Source organism: Portunus trituberculatus, chromosome 41 (genome assembly GCF_017591435.1).
Source record: "Portunus trituberculatus isolate SZX2019 chromosome 41, ASM1759143v1, whole genome shotgun sequence".
Lineage (NCBI taxonomy): Eukaryota > Metazoa > Arthropoda > Malacostraca > Decapoda > Portunidae > Portunus > Portunus trituberculatus.
In genome coordinates this window covers 12733308-12750488 of record NC_059295.1, presented here as the reverse complement: position 1 = coordinate 12750488, position 17181 = coordinate 12733308, and the positions used below count along the sequence as shown (strand labels likewise).

Genomic DNA, 17181 nt, shown 5'->3' with positions numbered 1-17181 from the left:
TCAAGATTTTAAACTTATTTTCAGCCTTACTATCTTACAATCCGGAAAATCCTAGAATCCGGAATGCCTGAACCCCCTTGACTTCCGGATTTCAGGACTTTTACTGTATGTATGTATATATATATATATATATATATATATATATATATATATATATATATATATATATATATATATATATATATATATATATATATATATATATATATATATATATATATATATATATATATATATATATATATATATATATCTTTTCAGTAACTTACTGTTTGCCTAATTCCACCAGTGTTTCACAAATATACTTCTGAGCATTGTTGTGTGTTGGGTTGTACTTTAGAGCTTCCTCAAAATTTTCAACAGCTTTTTCCAAGCTCCCAAAGTTTGCCAGTCTGGAACAAAGTATGCAAAAATAAAATTCAAAAATTTTAGAGCAAAATGTAAAGGAACATGAATAAAAAAATCTATTATAATAAATTTTGATTGATTAAAGTAAGCACAATGCATTATATTATTAACTCTCTATTAACAAAAAAACAGTGCAATCTGTTCTTAACCTGCAATATTCAATATAAAAGCAATATAGAAAAACCAGATGAAGCACATCATGTCTTTCCTAAATAACTACAAAACATTTTCACACATATGGTGAAACAAACAGTCTTTGCAAGCTTCATCACCACTTACAACTAATTACATTACAAAAACAGTATCATTTTAATGCTGAGAACTTCACTTTTTTTCCAGAATTTACATTATTAAATCCAAGTCATATTAAACTGAATATCTTGTATATTAGAAAATGTCTGTTAAATCCTAAAACGGTTCAGACTCTTTTTATACCTATGATAATTTCTGTTCTCTTTGGTTTATAATAAATCTTTATATCTTAATCTCTGTCTATCTATCTACTGTCCTATGCACCAGGTTGACATTCCCCTGAAGGGGATGATGACAAAGCAACCACACACCCACACACACACAAGGCCTGGTAGCTCAGTGGTTAGAGCGCTGGCTTCACAAGCCAGATGACCGGGGTTCGATTCCCCGGCTGGGTGGAGATATTTGGGTGTGTCTCTTTTCACGTGTAGCCCCTGTTCACCTAGCAGTGAGTAGGTACGGGATGTAAATCGAGGAGTTGTGACCTTGTTGTCCCGGTGTGTGGTGTGTGCCTGGTCTCAGACCTATCCCAAGATCGGAAACAATGAGCTCTGACCTTGTTCCGTAGGGTAACGTCTGGCTGTCTCGTCAGAGACTGCAGCAGATCAAACAGTGAATTACACACACACACACACACTCAAATTTGAGAGGCGACAGAGTAATAGAGAGACAATCTATATGAAAGAGATTAAAGTAACCAAGATTGAAATAAAAGAGTTAATGAAGGAACTGGATGAAGACAAGGCAATGGGACCAGATGAAGTCTCAGGCAGAATACTGAAAGAATGTAGGGAAGAACTAGCAAGTCCTATATACAACATCATAAAATGCTCAATTGAAAATGGAACAGTACCAGTAGAATGGAAAAGAGCTGAGGTGGTTCCCATATATAAGAGCGGAAGGAAGGAAGAACCTTTAAATTACAGACCGGTATCACTAACTAATGTAATATGCAAGATGTGTGAAAGAATAATAAAGAAACAATGGATCGAATTCCTTGAAGACAACAAACTAATATCAAATAGCCAATTTGGTTTTAGAAAAAAGACGGTCTTGTGTAACTAATTTATTGAGTTTCTATTCTAGAATAGTTGATAGAGTACAAGAGAGAGAGAGGGATGGGTTGACTGTATTTATTTGGATTTAAAAGAGGCGTCTGACAAAGTGCCACATGCAAGATTACTATGGAAGTTAGAGGAGAAGGGTGGCTTAAAAGGAAGCACACTGAAATCGATAGAAAATTATTTGAGGGGGAGAGAAATAAGGACGGCAGTTAAAGATATGAAATCCAAGTGGAGAGCAGTAGAAAGCGAGTGCCACAGGGGTCAGTATTGGCACCAATACTTTTCCTTATTTATATTAATGACATGCCAGAAGGAGTGAACAGCTACATAAATCTGTTTGCAGATGATACGAAATTGTGCAAAGTTATAAAGCAAAAGGAGGATTGTGAAATACTGCAAGAAGACCTAAATAAGATCTGGGAATGGAGTAAGAAGTGGGAAATAGAATTCAATGTGAACAAAAGCCATGTCATGGAAATGGGAAAGAGTGAAAGATGACCTGTGGGAATCTATAAGATGGGAGATGGAGTAGAACTGGAGAAAGTTAAAAAGGAAAAGGACTTAGGAGTGACGATGGAAGAAAACAATCAACCAGTAAGCCATATTGATAGAATTTTTAGAGAAACATATAATTTGCTAAGGAATATTGGAGTAGCATTTCACTACATGGACAAAGAAATGATGAAGAAATTGATAAGTACTATAATAAGACCCAGATTGGAATATGCAGGAGTAGTGTGGACCCCTCATAAAAAGAAACACATAAGGAAATTGGAGAGGCTACAAAAAATAGCTACAAGAATGGTTCCAGAATTTGAAGGGATGACATATGAGGAGAGACTAAAGGCTATGGATCTACCAACCCTGGAACAAAGAAGGAGAGAGGAGACCTGATACAAGTTTATAAATTGATCAACGGAATGGACCAAGTGGATAATGAGAAACTGATCCTGAGAGAAGAATATGACATCCGAAGCACAAGATTGCATAGTAAAAAGCTGAGAAAAGGAAGATGTCTGAGAGATATTAAAAAATATAGTTTCCCGCAGAGATGTATTGAGACGTGGAACAGTTTAAATGAAGAAGTAGTGTCTGCAACGAGTGTGCATACTTTTAAAGTAAGATTGGATAAGTGTAGATATGGAGACGGGGCCACACGAGCATAAAGCCCAGGCCCTGTAAAACTACAACTAAGTAAATACAACTAGGTAAATACACACACACACACTCATACCTGTATAAATATTTACCTAATTCTACATCTTAAGGGGGAAATTAGGTTCTAGTGATATGATATAGGCTTTTTTGGCTCTCCCATCCTTATTTTTTCACCTAATTGAATATTTATACACAATGTGTATCAATTTGTATTGTTTTTATACCATAAATATGATATGGATACCTCAGGTAGTTTTTGTGCAAAAATATTTTTTTGGCGATGAAAAAAAAAAAAAAAAAAAAAAAAAAAAAAAGATTTTCAAAATCACGCAATAAAATCATAACTAATAGTAGTATAGCAATATCTTCTTGATCAGACATAATAGACATAACCTATAAATGTGACTATCGGTGTACACATAAACTAAGTTACAACAATTTCATCACACTACAAAATAAAAAAATTTTATTCAATATTTTGAGTTTAAAAATCTGCCTTGAATTTAACTGAAGGAATTTGATCATGGCTATGATCACATTTGTAAAGATGAAGTTGATTATCATTTTGCTGCAAGAATTTCTAAAATCAGACAATTACTGGAAAAGTTATTCAACAATATATGCACAAAAAAGAGAAAGTTTGGAAAACACATTTTTCTGTGAACATCCTCAATACACCCATATAACACATTCCCACACACACCAAATACAAATATTTACTCATATAATCCTTTGACATCTTTTTGGAGGTTGGTAGTGGTTGTTTAGATAGTATGAGGCCATGGATAGCATATAAAAAGTACCTACACAAGATGAGTTCTCCCTTGTCTGATAGTAGTATCATATTAATATGACTTTATAGCATATAAAGGATATATCTATATTCATATGAAAATAACATATTCTATGGTTATTACTGGAGCCAACCCACCTCATTGCAGCCAGGTAGAATATATTTTGAAGTTACTACTTGTTATTTCTGGGGTAACTGTTTCCACACTCGCACTTCATAAGATTGAGCAATTTTTGTAACCTTTCCAATGATATCACTACCAGAGAATCATCATCACTCATTTGGTAAGCCAGCCTCTCCTCTTGTGGTAATAGGATATGCCTGTAGCTTGCTCTAGACACATGTTTTTTCATGTGGAAAATGGAGGATGACGAAGTGGCTGATTCATAAGTCTCATCAGTCTTCCACCTTTTCAAGGCTCTCTGGCAACTTATTTCACTCTTCACTTTTCTTTTAGCACTTACACATGGTATTTTCAATTTTAAGAGACAAAAAATATGCACAAGTTGATGGAGATTGTACTGTGGGATGGAGGCCTGGGGAGGGTGAACGTGGCAACACTGCTGGGTTTCCCTCAAAGTCACAGGCTCTTCCAAATCATCGTACTGCTTCATCAGAAAACAAATTTGAAAACCAGAAAAAAGAAAAAAAAAAAGAAAAAGAAATGTATGAAAATCAAAGCCTAAGAGATAAAGGGGGCATAGCACAAGTTCATCCCTTTTAAAGGCTTTAAACTGCCATAACCAGGTGAGAAACACATCTTGCGCCTGGCAAACACTTTCCACAGCTCAGGATGAGAGTGATGATGTCAGATGCCAAATACGTATCATATTTTCAAGAATTTTCAAACAAATTGACTAAATTTCCCCCTTAAACTCAGTAAATGTATGTGTAAACACCCATACACACACAGACAGACACAAACAAACACAACACATGTACATTATAAGTTCTAACTGTCAACATCTACCTTTCCTTCTTCCTAGAAGTTTGCCTACATTAAGCCTGCCCTTAAAAAGGATGATTATTTTAATAACTCAAACTACTGTCTTATTGCAATAATTTCCTATTTATCCAAAGTTTTCAATCAATCCTCAACTGGAAGATTCTTAACCATCTATTACTTCACAATTTTCTATATGACTGCCAGTATGGTCACTCTACTGGTGATATTCTGGTTTTCTTTACTCTAAGTCATCCTTTTCCAGAGGTTTTGGTGAAACTTTTCCTGTTGCCTTAAGACATATCAAAAGCTTATGATAAAGTCTGGCACAAAGATTTGATTACTTAATTATCCTCCTACAGCTTCTATCCTTCTGTCTGCAACTTCATCTCAAGTTTCCTTTCAGATTGTTCTATTTCTGCTGTGGTATATGGTCACTGTTCTTCTCCTAAATCTATTAATAATGGTGTTCCTTAGAGTTTTGTCTAGTCACCCACTCTCTTCCTACTATTCATCATTGACCTTTTCAACCAAATTTCTTGTCCTATCCACTATGCTAATGATACCCCTTACACTTTTCAACATCTTTTCATAGATGACCAACCCTTCAGGAAGTAAAGAGATCACAGAGGGAAACCACAGAATCACAGACTTCTCATTTCTAAAATTTATGATAAGGCAAAGCAAACTTAGTAAGTATTGTTCAATGCCTCAAAAATTTGATTTCCACTACCTATCCTCAACACAACCTTTCAGACAATAATCCTCTCTTCTTCAAAGACATTTAACTCTTCCCCTATTCTACACTGAATATCCAATGTCTGGCTTTTACTTTTTAATCTATACGGGAAATTTCACATCCTACTTCTAGCTAAAACAGCTTCTACGAAGTTTGGCATTCTGACTTGTCTCTGCCAGCTTTTCTCATTCTTATCTCCTAAATTTGCACAGGGATCTATCTATTTATGTATGGGGGGAGTCCACTCATACTGTTATTTTTGACAGGATAGAATAAAAAGGTTTTCTTCTTATCAACTCCTCTCCTATGACTGATTGACTTCAGCCTCTTTATCATTGCCACACTGTTGCATCTCTTGCTATCTTCTACTGCCATTTTCATGCTAAATGGTCTTCTGATCTTCCTAACTGCATGCTTCTCCTCTTCCCATGGACTTGCTGCACAAGACTTCCTTCATTCTCTTTCCACTATTATGTCCACTTCTCTAATCCAAGAGTTAACCAGTGTTCTCAATAATCCATCCCTTTCTCTAGTAAACTCTGTACCTCCCTGCCAGCTTCTGTATTTCCACCTTTGTGTAATTTGGACTCATTAAAGTGGTTTCAAGAAATTTACCCCTTACATTGACTATATCTATTGACCCTCTTATCAGACCAGTACTTCAGTTAGCTTTTTTATAATACCAATTCTTTTTCCCTTGGCCCCTTACCCTCCTACATAAAAACAAAATTGTTTCTACATGCATTCTAATAGTTCAAAGAAAAGTACAAATACTCACAAAGCTCCTTTAGCAACAAATGCTTCCACATTTTCTGTATCAATTTGTAGAGCCTTGTTGAGACACTGGAAGGCTTCTTCATGCTGACCACGTTTGAAGAACACTACCCCATCAGCAACTGACTTGTGGGCCCAACGTGACATCTGCGCCTTCCTTACCGACTTGTACATTTCACGCTCCGAAAACTTGTGTCTGCATTTATTGATAATGTGTAAATATCTTAATACATATTTTAGACATTAGACTGCTATTATATGAGATTACAGAACCCAAATCCACAATTTCTTCTAAATTAAAACTTTTATTATCAACATATACTAGTCTTGCATTTCCTACAAACATTTATAAAAGACCTTATCTTGGTATAGAAATATATTACTATCAATATCATATATATGTGTCATTATTACTAAATATGGGTGATGCAAAATATGAGAGGAATGAGCAGAGATCACTTGGAATGAATACAGAGACTAAGTTGTAAAAGGCAGTTGCAAACACTGAAACATGGCTGTAACCTCCTCTGCGTCTCTGATATATATATATATATATATATATATATATATATATATATATATATATATATATATATATATATATATATATATATATATATATATATATATATATATATATCACCAATTCAAACTCAGTTAATTAATACCCAATCCTCAAGGTTCGACTGACTGACTCGCCAATTCGACATTCATATCTCACGCACCACACACTCGGTCAAATCTGCCGCCACCCCATATTCGCCGCAAACCCGCCAGGCAGAAGTGTAAACCAATGCTACCCTGTGCGTCGCTTAAGGCAGCGTCACACTAGCACTTTTCCATCAACTTTTTCTGTCAACTTTCTGAAGACTGTCAACTTTTGTCAACACTGGTCATCACACACAAGCTCGCTTCCGCCTTTGTCTCGTTTCGACAACTGTAAACAAACATGGCAGCTCCTTCACCCCCAGCAAGCTGTTGCTATCTTTTTGTTGTTATTTTAGGCCTTTAATGTTCTCTGAGAAACTCTTCAGACAGCTTTCTCCACTCATAAACAACAGCACTGCTCATCTTGGCCAGTTGTTTCTTGAAAGTTCTGCCTTGGAACATTGCAGTCCCAGACAAATGTAAACAAACAACTGAACTATTTTTCACTGTTAGGCTAGGAAAAAAAAAAAAAAAAAAAAAAAAAAAATATATATATATATATTTTTTTTCTTCTAACCTAACAGTGAAAAAAAAAAAAAAAAAAAAAAAAATATATATATATATATATATATATATATATATATATATATATATATATATATATACACAGTAAGGTCCCGAGTTACGTCAGAGTTACGTTTCTGAAACATGATGTAAGTCGATTTTGTAATGTAATTTCGAGTTTTGTACTTTCAAAGCATATTATCGAGTTTTCAACCAATCATTTTTTATGGTTATTCAGGTAAGTAAAAGGTTATATTGTTATATTGGTATATTATTTACAACTATGTAGGAATATATTGATTAGGGCAGCGAATGCGAAGGACTGCAGGTTGCCGAGAGAGGCGGCCTGAGGCCGCCAGGAGGGTGGGCAGGTTGAATGTTGTGACGCCCAGGGCGGGACAGCTGGGAGCTTTGTGGAGTGCGGTAGGAGTAGAAGTGCTATATAAGTAAAAGGTTATTGTTATATTATTTACAAGTATGTAGGACTATGAAACACAAGCTTGTTTTTGTTGTTGATTAGGGCCACGAACGCGAAGGACTGCATGTTGCCAGAGGGGTGGACGCCTGAGGCTGCCAAGAGGGTAGGCAGGTCGAATGTTGTGACGTCCAGGGTGGACAGCTGGGAGCGTAGTGCAGTGCGGTGGGAGTAGAAGCGTGCGCAGCGGAGCAGGAAATGCAATAGGAAAGGGCAATAGGGATCAGCAGACAGGCGCAGACGGTGCAAGTGACCTGCAAGTGTCATGTGGCCCAGACGAAGGCTCCGGAGTTGTTATTGTTGTGATAGGTGCGCGAGCCCTCAAGGTCGTCAACCTCCCTGTTGTCATGGTAACGGGCTTCCCATTTTCTTCTTCATTCCCTTATACACAGCTGCTGCCTCCCTTCTCATGTCTTTTAATTTTGTCCACTTTTTCTTGTAGCGTAATGGTTTTCCTTTTCTTAGCATCACTGCTATCACTCAGGATTTTTTTTTTTTTTTGGTGCCATTGAGCAAGATACTAAGATAGTCAGCAAACACAGATGTAGGAACACTCTTGCCAGGGGCGACGGTGTGGTGGAACTGAGGCACGTAGAGTGTTATTGTATTCAAACGTGAGGTGGGCGGTGTGGCGGATAACCACTAGTGACGCCTGGTGGCCAACAATAACAAATAACCCCGCGCTTTACGATTTATAAATTTTCAATTTTTTAAATCTTAAATTGCCTTATAGTGGACTGATGTAAGTGCGAATTTGACGTAACTCAAGACCGACGTAACTCGGGACCTTACTGTATGTGTGTGTATATATATATATATATATATATATATATATATATATATATATATATATATATATATATATATATATATATATATATATATATATATATATATATATATATATATATATATATATATATATATATATATATATATATATATATATATATATATATATATATATATATATATATATATATATATATATATATATATATATATATATATATATATATATATATATATATATATATATATATATATATATATATATATATATATATATATATATATATATATATATATATATATATATATATATATATATATATATATATATATATATATATATATATATATATATATATATATATATATATATATATATATATATATATATATATATATATATATATATATATATATATATATATATATATATACACACACACACACACACACACACACATATATATATATATATATATATATATATATATATATATATATATATATATATATATATATATATACAATAATACTCCACTTAAACGTTTGTTTAACGAATTTCCGATTTAACGTACTACACTTAACCTTTGGCTATCGGGCCCAATTGGGGCCGAAATAGCCGCACCATAGCTGAAAATGCGATAGCCGAATTGAACAACTCAGAGACTGTGTTTCATCTTGGCAGGAAGGTGGTTTTGGGCAATGAGCACTCAGATATCCCATGACGTCATGGCGGGGCGCGCGATAGCAGGCATCTGAGGTCGCGATAATGAAATTTTAGCAGCTTTTCATGGGTGCGTGATATCAATAAAACGCGATAGCTGGTTGCAATAGCCGAGGGTTGACTGTATATAAAGTTTGACCAAAAAGTCCGCATAACGTACAACCACATCCGTTTTAGCGAATTTTCTGGGTTTGAATTTGCCGGGTGAGGGACCGAACTCGGTAGCTTCGCTGTGATTGGCTGGCTCCCCGCCTCTGTCTCTAGCGCTCCTGGAGTTGGATCCAAGATTCTTTAACAACGTCAGAGCAGCCTCTTGCAGTGAAATGGCATCCATGAACACTTGGAGGAACGGTGACAAGGTTGCTATCAGGTTGCTCTGAGGTTGCTGGGAACACCACCTCTCCAGGTGGTGTTATTGTCTTATATATGCATTTATGTTCACAAAACAACATTTGTATTAGCTTTTTACAAACCTTGCCCCTAAGAAAGGATTGTTTTGTAATGCATAAAGTGAAATCTTACATTGAATACCAAAAAATAAAGCAGAGATGAGATGAGCCACAGACGAAGCGGGAGACTCGCGGCCACTCGGCCGCTTCTTCTTCTTGTGACCCTTTTGCTTGCATGTTACTTTCATCATGATGCTTATGTTTTCACTCCTCTATTGCCTGCTATAATGGATATCATATCTTAGTATTCATATACGCTCATGCCACAAGGATAACCTTGACTCCATGGCACTGAGTGATAGTGAATTATTAATGACATACCGCGGTATATATATATATATATATATATATATATATATATATATATATATATATATATATATATATATATATATATATAACTTGAAAAACAGGGCGTCTATAGCGTACACGATATAGGAGAGAGAAGACCCACAAAAGGACGGTTATCTTCATTATATCCACTTCACAACGTTTCGGGAAAGTACATATCCCATCTTCAGGTACAAAAGGGGCTGTAAAACCACACGTAAAAGTTAAAAATGACCAGACGCAGTGGTCCTGCTACTTGTTCCTCCAACAGGTAAGTGGGGAGGGCGACTGGCTTACCAGTATTTATAGGCTCCTACTCACTAGATGGCATAATCTAATTGGTTCACTAAGAATTTCCTATCCAATACAAAATATAGTACAAAATTCTAATCTGTCATAGCTAATGCACAAAAAGAGAAAAATTTAAAGGTATGATGTACAACAGTTAGTCTATTACAGAAATATTTTAGCCTGAACAAAATACTCAATGCTAATTGGTTGAAACAAAGTACACGTATATGAACCTCCGACTCCTAACTATGTTATAATGACCCTATCTCACCAAGTTCGAAACCATTAAGAGAAAATTAATAATTTGGTGGCTATTTCTGTACCATTTAACTCTGGCTTCTCTTTTACAATAAATAAAGATTCCGCTATCCTAAGGTCTGAGTTACAATATGCCCTATACTTTATTTTGAAGTCCTGATCAGTAAAAGCATGATTACATTGTAATGCGTGTTCTCTTATATTTGAGAAACTAGGCTCAGTGATACGAGCATTTGTTCTATACGATACTCCCAAGTGCTCAGAAATTCGAATTTTAAGGTTCCGACAGGTGGAACCAATATACCGTGACATACAGTCCGGACATCTAAAACAATATACAATTTTTGAGCACAAAGTAGTAGGCATAGCATCTTTAGATTTAAATAGAGAACCTATGGTATTTTTATTAACAAAAATAAATCTAAAATCAACACTAGGAACATGTTTCTTGAGTAAATGAGACATTGTATTGCGTAAATGGTAACTAAATTGTCCTGAGAAGGGTAATTTAATGTATCTAACTTCTTTGGTTTTATCCTCCACAAAATTGTCAGTGACAAATTTATTTGTGATAAACTTCTTAATTTGTTTCTCTATTAGGTCTTTGGGGTAACCATTAATATGAAAATAATGTCTTAATCTTTCAAGTTCATTATGGAACAAGGGCCAAGTACTACAAATATTGTATGCTCTATGTAGTAACGTTTTGATGGAATTTATCTTGAAAAGGAAGGGACAAATGACCCAAAATTCAAGCCCAAACCCGTATAAGTTTCCTTCCTGAACACATCTGTGGAAAGAGATCCATTATTCTTCATGACCATTATATCTAGGAATGGGAGGTTATTATTAGTCTCAAACTCGGAAGTGAATGATATGTTTTTATGTTTATTATTTAGATACTCAAGGAATTTATGAGCTTGTTCCTTAGATTTAAATGCTAGGAAGCAATCGTCTACATAGCGGTTGTATTTAATTGGCTTGAATTCAGATGGACAATCAGATAACCAGCTTTTTCATGATAGCATAAAAAAGTATTTGCTAATGTTGGTCCCAAAGGGGAACCCATAGCTACTCCATCTATTTGTTGATACAATTGGTCATTAAAGATAAAAATGGACTCCCTCACAGCCAACTCCAGTAAGGATCGGAACTGCCTCTTGGTTAGGTCATAAGGAATCAGTTTTAATCTCTTGCACTCTTCTACACAAATGTCAATAGTCTCAATAAAGGGGATATTTGTAAATAAGGATTTTACGTCAAAACTAGCGAGAAACAGAGAATCTCTAAATTTAAGTGTCTGTAATTCCTTTGCAAATTCAATTGAGTTCTTCACTGTGAATTCATTAGTGGTTAAGGGAGTTAAAATGGGAACTAAAAATTTTGCACAATTATAATTGAAGGTACCTGTTGCTGCTAGGATAGGTCTTATAGGATAACCTTGCTTGTGTACTTTGGGTAAACCATATAGTATCCCGGGGAGTGAACCAGATGCATATAGAAACTCAAAACATGAATTGGGTATTTTACTTCTAATACTTCTAAGCAAGCGATTTAGTTTATCTTCTAACTTGAGGACAATTTTAAACCAATCACCATTTAATTTTCTAAATTTGGTGTCATCACTGAGAATTTCATTAGTTTTGTTTACATAATCAGATTTATTTAATATGACTATTCCTTTACCTTTATCTGGCCTGGTGACAATTATATCTTTATCCTTTCTAAGGGTTTCTAGCAAGTCAAGATTGAGGTTACTTTTATTTGATTTATCCTTATATGACTCATGTGATAAAAGTTTAATTTTATTAAGTACTTCATCAAATTGTTCATTATTGTTTTTATATTTGGAAATTTGTTGTATGAATTTCTTATAATATAAATAGTGATTGACAAAGTTGACTTTTTTTGCAGGAAAACCAAATTGTAAACCTAGCTTAGGAATCAGTTTTTCTTCTTCATCTAACACCTTACCAGAGAGATTAAAGATTACTTTACCTGCATCTAATTCACTGTCCTGGGACACACCTAAGGCTGCTAACTTTTTCTTATGAATGAATTTGACATTATCTATTTTGCTGGAATTATCTTTACTAATACTAGCCAACACTACCCTATAATCCAACCAAGAAACACTCCTCTTAAAATGTTGCAAATTATTGTTATATTCTTTACTTAATTTATTAAATTTCTTACGCTTGTTATTAATTTCAAAACTTAGACACTTGTGGAGGATAGACACATATAGTTTGCTATTGCTTAAGTTTTTGATGCTACTTTTGAAAAATAAAAACATAGGATAAACACCTTTTCACTCACATCTTAACAAAAACCCCAAGTCACAGAGAGATTTAGCCTGTTGGAGGTGGAGTCTTTGTAGTTTCCTTGCAGACTTGAGGGTAAACCGGCCGTAGTTGAGTAGTATGACTTGAAAAACAGGGCGTCTATAGCGTACACGATACAGGAGAGAGAAGACCCACAAAAGGACGGTTATCTTCATTATATCCACTTCACAACATTTCGGGAAAGTACATATCCCATCTTCAGGTACAAAAGGGGGCTGTAAAACCACACGTAAAAGTTAAAAATGACCAGACACAGTGGTCCTGCTACTTGTTCCTCCAACAGGTAAGTGGGGAGGGCGACTGGCTTACCAGTATTTATAGGCTCCTACTCACTAGATGGCATAATCTAATTGGTTCACTAAGAATTTCCTATCCAATACAAAATATAGTACAAAATTCTAATCTGTCATAGCTAATGCACAAAAAGAGAAAAATTTAAAGATATGATGTACAACAGTTAGTCTATTACAGAAATATTTTAGCCTGAACAAAACCAATTAGCACTGAGTATTTTGTTCAGGCTAAAATATTTCTGTAATAGACTAACTGTTGTACATCATACCTTTAAATTTTTCTCTTTTTGTGAATTAGCTAAGACAGATTAGAATTTTGTACTATATTTTGTACTGGATAGGAAATTCTTAGTGAACCAATTAGATTATGCCATCTAGTGAGTAGGAGCCTATAAATACTGGTAAGCCAGTCGCCCTCCCCACTTACCTGTTGGAGGAACAAGTAGCAGGACCACTGCATCTGGTCATTTTTTAACTTTTTACGTGTGGTTTTACAGCCCCCTTTTGTACCTGAAGATGGGATATGTACTTTCCCGAAACGTTGTGAAGTGGATATAATGAAGATAACGTCCTTTGTGGGTCTTCTCTCCTGTATATATATATATATATATATATATATATATATATATATATATATATATATATATATATATATATATTATATATATATATATATATATATATATATATATATATATATATATATATATATATATATATATATATATATATATATATATATATATATATATATATATATATATATATATATATATATATATATATATATATATATATATATATATATATATATATATATATATATATATATATATATATATATATATATATATATATATATATATATATATATATATATATATATATATATATATATATATATATATATATATATATATATATATTTATATATATATATATATATATATATATATATATATATATATATATATATATATATATATATATATATATATATATATATATATATATATATATATATATATATATATATATATATATATATATATATATATATATATATATATATATATATATATATATATATATATATATATATATACAAATATATTTACATTTACTTATAAAGATTCTATTGATTTGCGATTATAGCATCATTCCCATTAACAAGAAAATTAATTTTATTATAAAAGTGTTCAATTAGAAACCATAGATCTTAATTTGACAAAAAATTGATGCTAGAGGAAAATGGTGTGTTTTGTCTGACTCAAGACGACGGAAAGCCACCTCCACCCCCATCTCTAAGAAGCACAATTTCCTGCCTTTCAAAGATAAGCTTAAATGTTATAATGGGTTCGGTATACAGTAATTTTGATTTGCGGTAAGGTTTTCAGGAACGCATATGTACCATATAATCTAACACTGTATTACATATATATATATATATATATATATATATATATATATATATATATATATATATATATATATATACAGGCAACCCCGTTTAACGAAGGTTCACACGAAATTTCGCTATAACGAAGGTTTCATTTACTACCATCTGCTCGTTTAACGAACACCAAACTCGCTTTAACAGTTTTATCCAGGTAATTTTTCCAAATTTGAAAGCCCCACTGTATCATGCAAGCTGACAGGCTTTTAAATACATCAGGAGCTGCTGGTACTAAGGCCTGCCTCAGGAGAAATCCTGAGACACCTGTAGAATAAAGATCAAAATCTAGCCTCTCGTGGACAACACAGGCTCTGCCGATACAAAGGCCTGACTCAGAAGAAATTGTGTCACCTGTAGCATCAAGATCAAGATCAAGATCACACGCACCACTCACTGCCCAGTCAAAACATAACAGCGTCACCAGCAGCTCATCTTCCTTAGTTCAACTTACCACCAAGACGCCCTACAATGTGGCATAACGTTCCTAAGACGACCAGGAAGTGTCTTACTCTCGAAGTGAAGCTGGGTATTATTCACAAACAAGAGAGGCCAGAAAACTAATAACATTGCTTCTCACCATGGCTTGACTCCATCTACTGTCTACTATTTTCAAGTCAAGAGACTCTATTAAGAAGGCTAGTGAGACCTCATCTTCCTTGCAAGCTAAAAGAACCACCAGAACTCGTGACTCTACAATGGATAAAATGGAAAGCCTTGTGGAAATGTGGTACATAAGTTTTGTATGCAGCACCATGATGGGCACTTTGTTTACATTCCACAGGTTGCCGGTTAGTGTATTTCCCGTTTAACTCTCCCTCCCTTCAAAAAGTTAAGATCGTCAACATTATAAAGTTACGTACATACATACATTAGTGTACATTATAATGACTTAAACTAAACTACCTAAATGTTTAACTTCATAATTTTTACTTTCATTAAACCTTTTACTGTACTATGATGCACTCTCGCTTTGCTTACTCTCAATGGAAGTTCAAATCAGGGATTAAACTTGTTATAATCGGTTCGCTAACGAAGTTTCACTTAACGAAGTGTTTTTTAGGAACGTAACCCCTTTGTTAAACGGGGGTTGCCTGTATATATATATATATATATATATATATATATATATATATATATATATATATATATATATATATATATATATATATATATATATATATATATATATATATATATATATATATATATATATATATATATATATATATATATATATATATATATATATATATATATATATATATATATATATATATATATATATATATATATATATATATATATATATATATATATATATATATATATATATATATATATATATATATATATATATATATATATATATATATATATATATATATATATATATATATATATATATATATATATATATATATATGCAACCCCGTTTAACGAAAAGGTTGCGTTCCTAAATACACTTCGTTAAACTGTTGTTAACCGATTATAACAAGTTTAACCCCTGATTTGAACTTCCATTGTGAGTAAGCAAAGCGAGAGTGCATCATAGTACAGTATAATGTTTAATGAAAGTAAAAATTATGAAGTTAAACATTTAGGTAGTTTAATTTAAGTCATTATAATGTACACTAATGTATGTATGTACGTAACTTTATAATGTTGATGATCTTAACTTTATGAAGGGAGAGAGAGTGAAATGGGAAAGACACTAACCGGCAACCTGCGGAATGTAAACAAAGTGCGCATGATTGTACTGCATACAAAACTTATGTACCACATTTTCACAAGGCTTTCCACTTTATCCATTGTAGAGTCACGAGTTCAGGTGGTTCTTTTAGCTTGCAAGGAAGATACGGTCTCACCAGCCTTCTTAATAGAGTCTGCTGACTTGAAAATAGTAGACAGTAGATGGAGTCAAGATGGTGGCCAGCAATGTTATTAGTTTTCTGGCCTCTCTCTTGTCTGTGAATAATACCCAGCTTCACTTCGAGAATAAGACACTTCCTGGTCTTCTTAAGAACGTTAGGCCACATTGCAGGGCATTTTGATGGTAAGTTAAACTAGGGAAGATGAGCTGCTGGTGATGCTGTTATGTTTTGACTGGGGAGTGAGTGGTGTGCGTGATCTTGATCTTGATCTTGATGCTACAGGTGACGCAGAATTTCTTCTGAGTCAGGCCTTTGTATCGACAGTGCCTGTGTTGTCCACGAGAGGGTTGATCTTGATCTTTATTCTACAGGTGTCTCAGGATTTTTCCTGAGGCAGGCCTTAGTACCAGCAGCTCCTGATGTATTCAAAAGCCTGTCAGCTTGCATGATACGGTGGGGCTTTCAAATTTGGAAAAAAATTACCTGGATAAAACTTCATTAAAGCAAGTTTGGTGTTCGTTAAACAAGCAGATGGTAGTAAAATTAAACCTTCG

The 17181-nt window shown here is 33.7% G+C and overlaps 1 protein-coding gene across 9 annotated transcripts in view; it reads right to left on the bottom strand.

Moving 5' to 3' along the window:
* LOC123516512 (tetratricopeptide repeat protein 14-like) overlaps positions 1 to 17181 on the bottom strand; it is a 102939-nt gene that overhangs the window by 47259 nt on the left and 38499 nt on the right. For 8 of the 9 annotated variants that reach the window (XM_045275925.1, XM_045275920.1, XM_045275923.1 and 5 more), the window contains 2 exons: positions 6136 to 6327; positions 270 to 392 (listed from right to left, as the gene is read on the bottom strand). In XM_045275925.1, the coding sequence (XP_045131860.1) occupies positions 270 to 392; positions 6136 to 6327 (315 nt within the window). The remainder of the gene's footprint in view (positions 1 to 269; positions 393 to 6135; positions 6328 to 17181) is intronic. The other variant, XM_045275927.1, reaches the window with a different exon arrangement.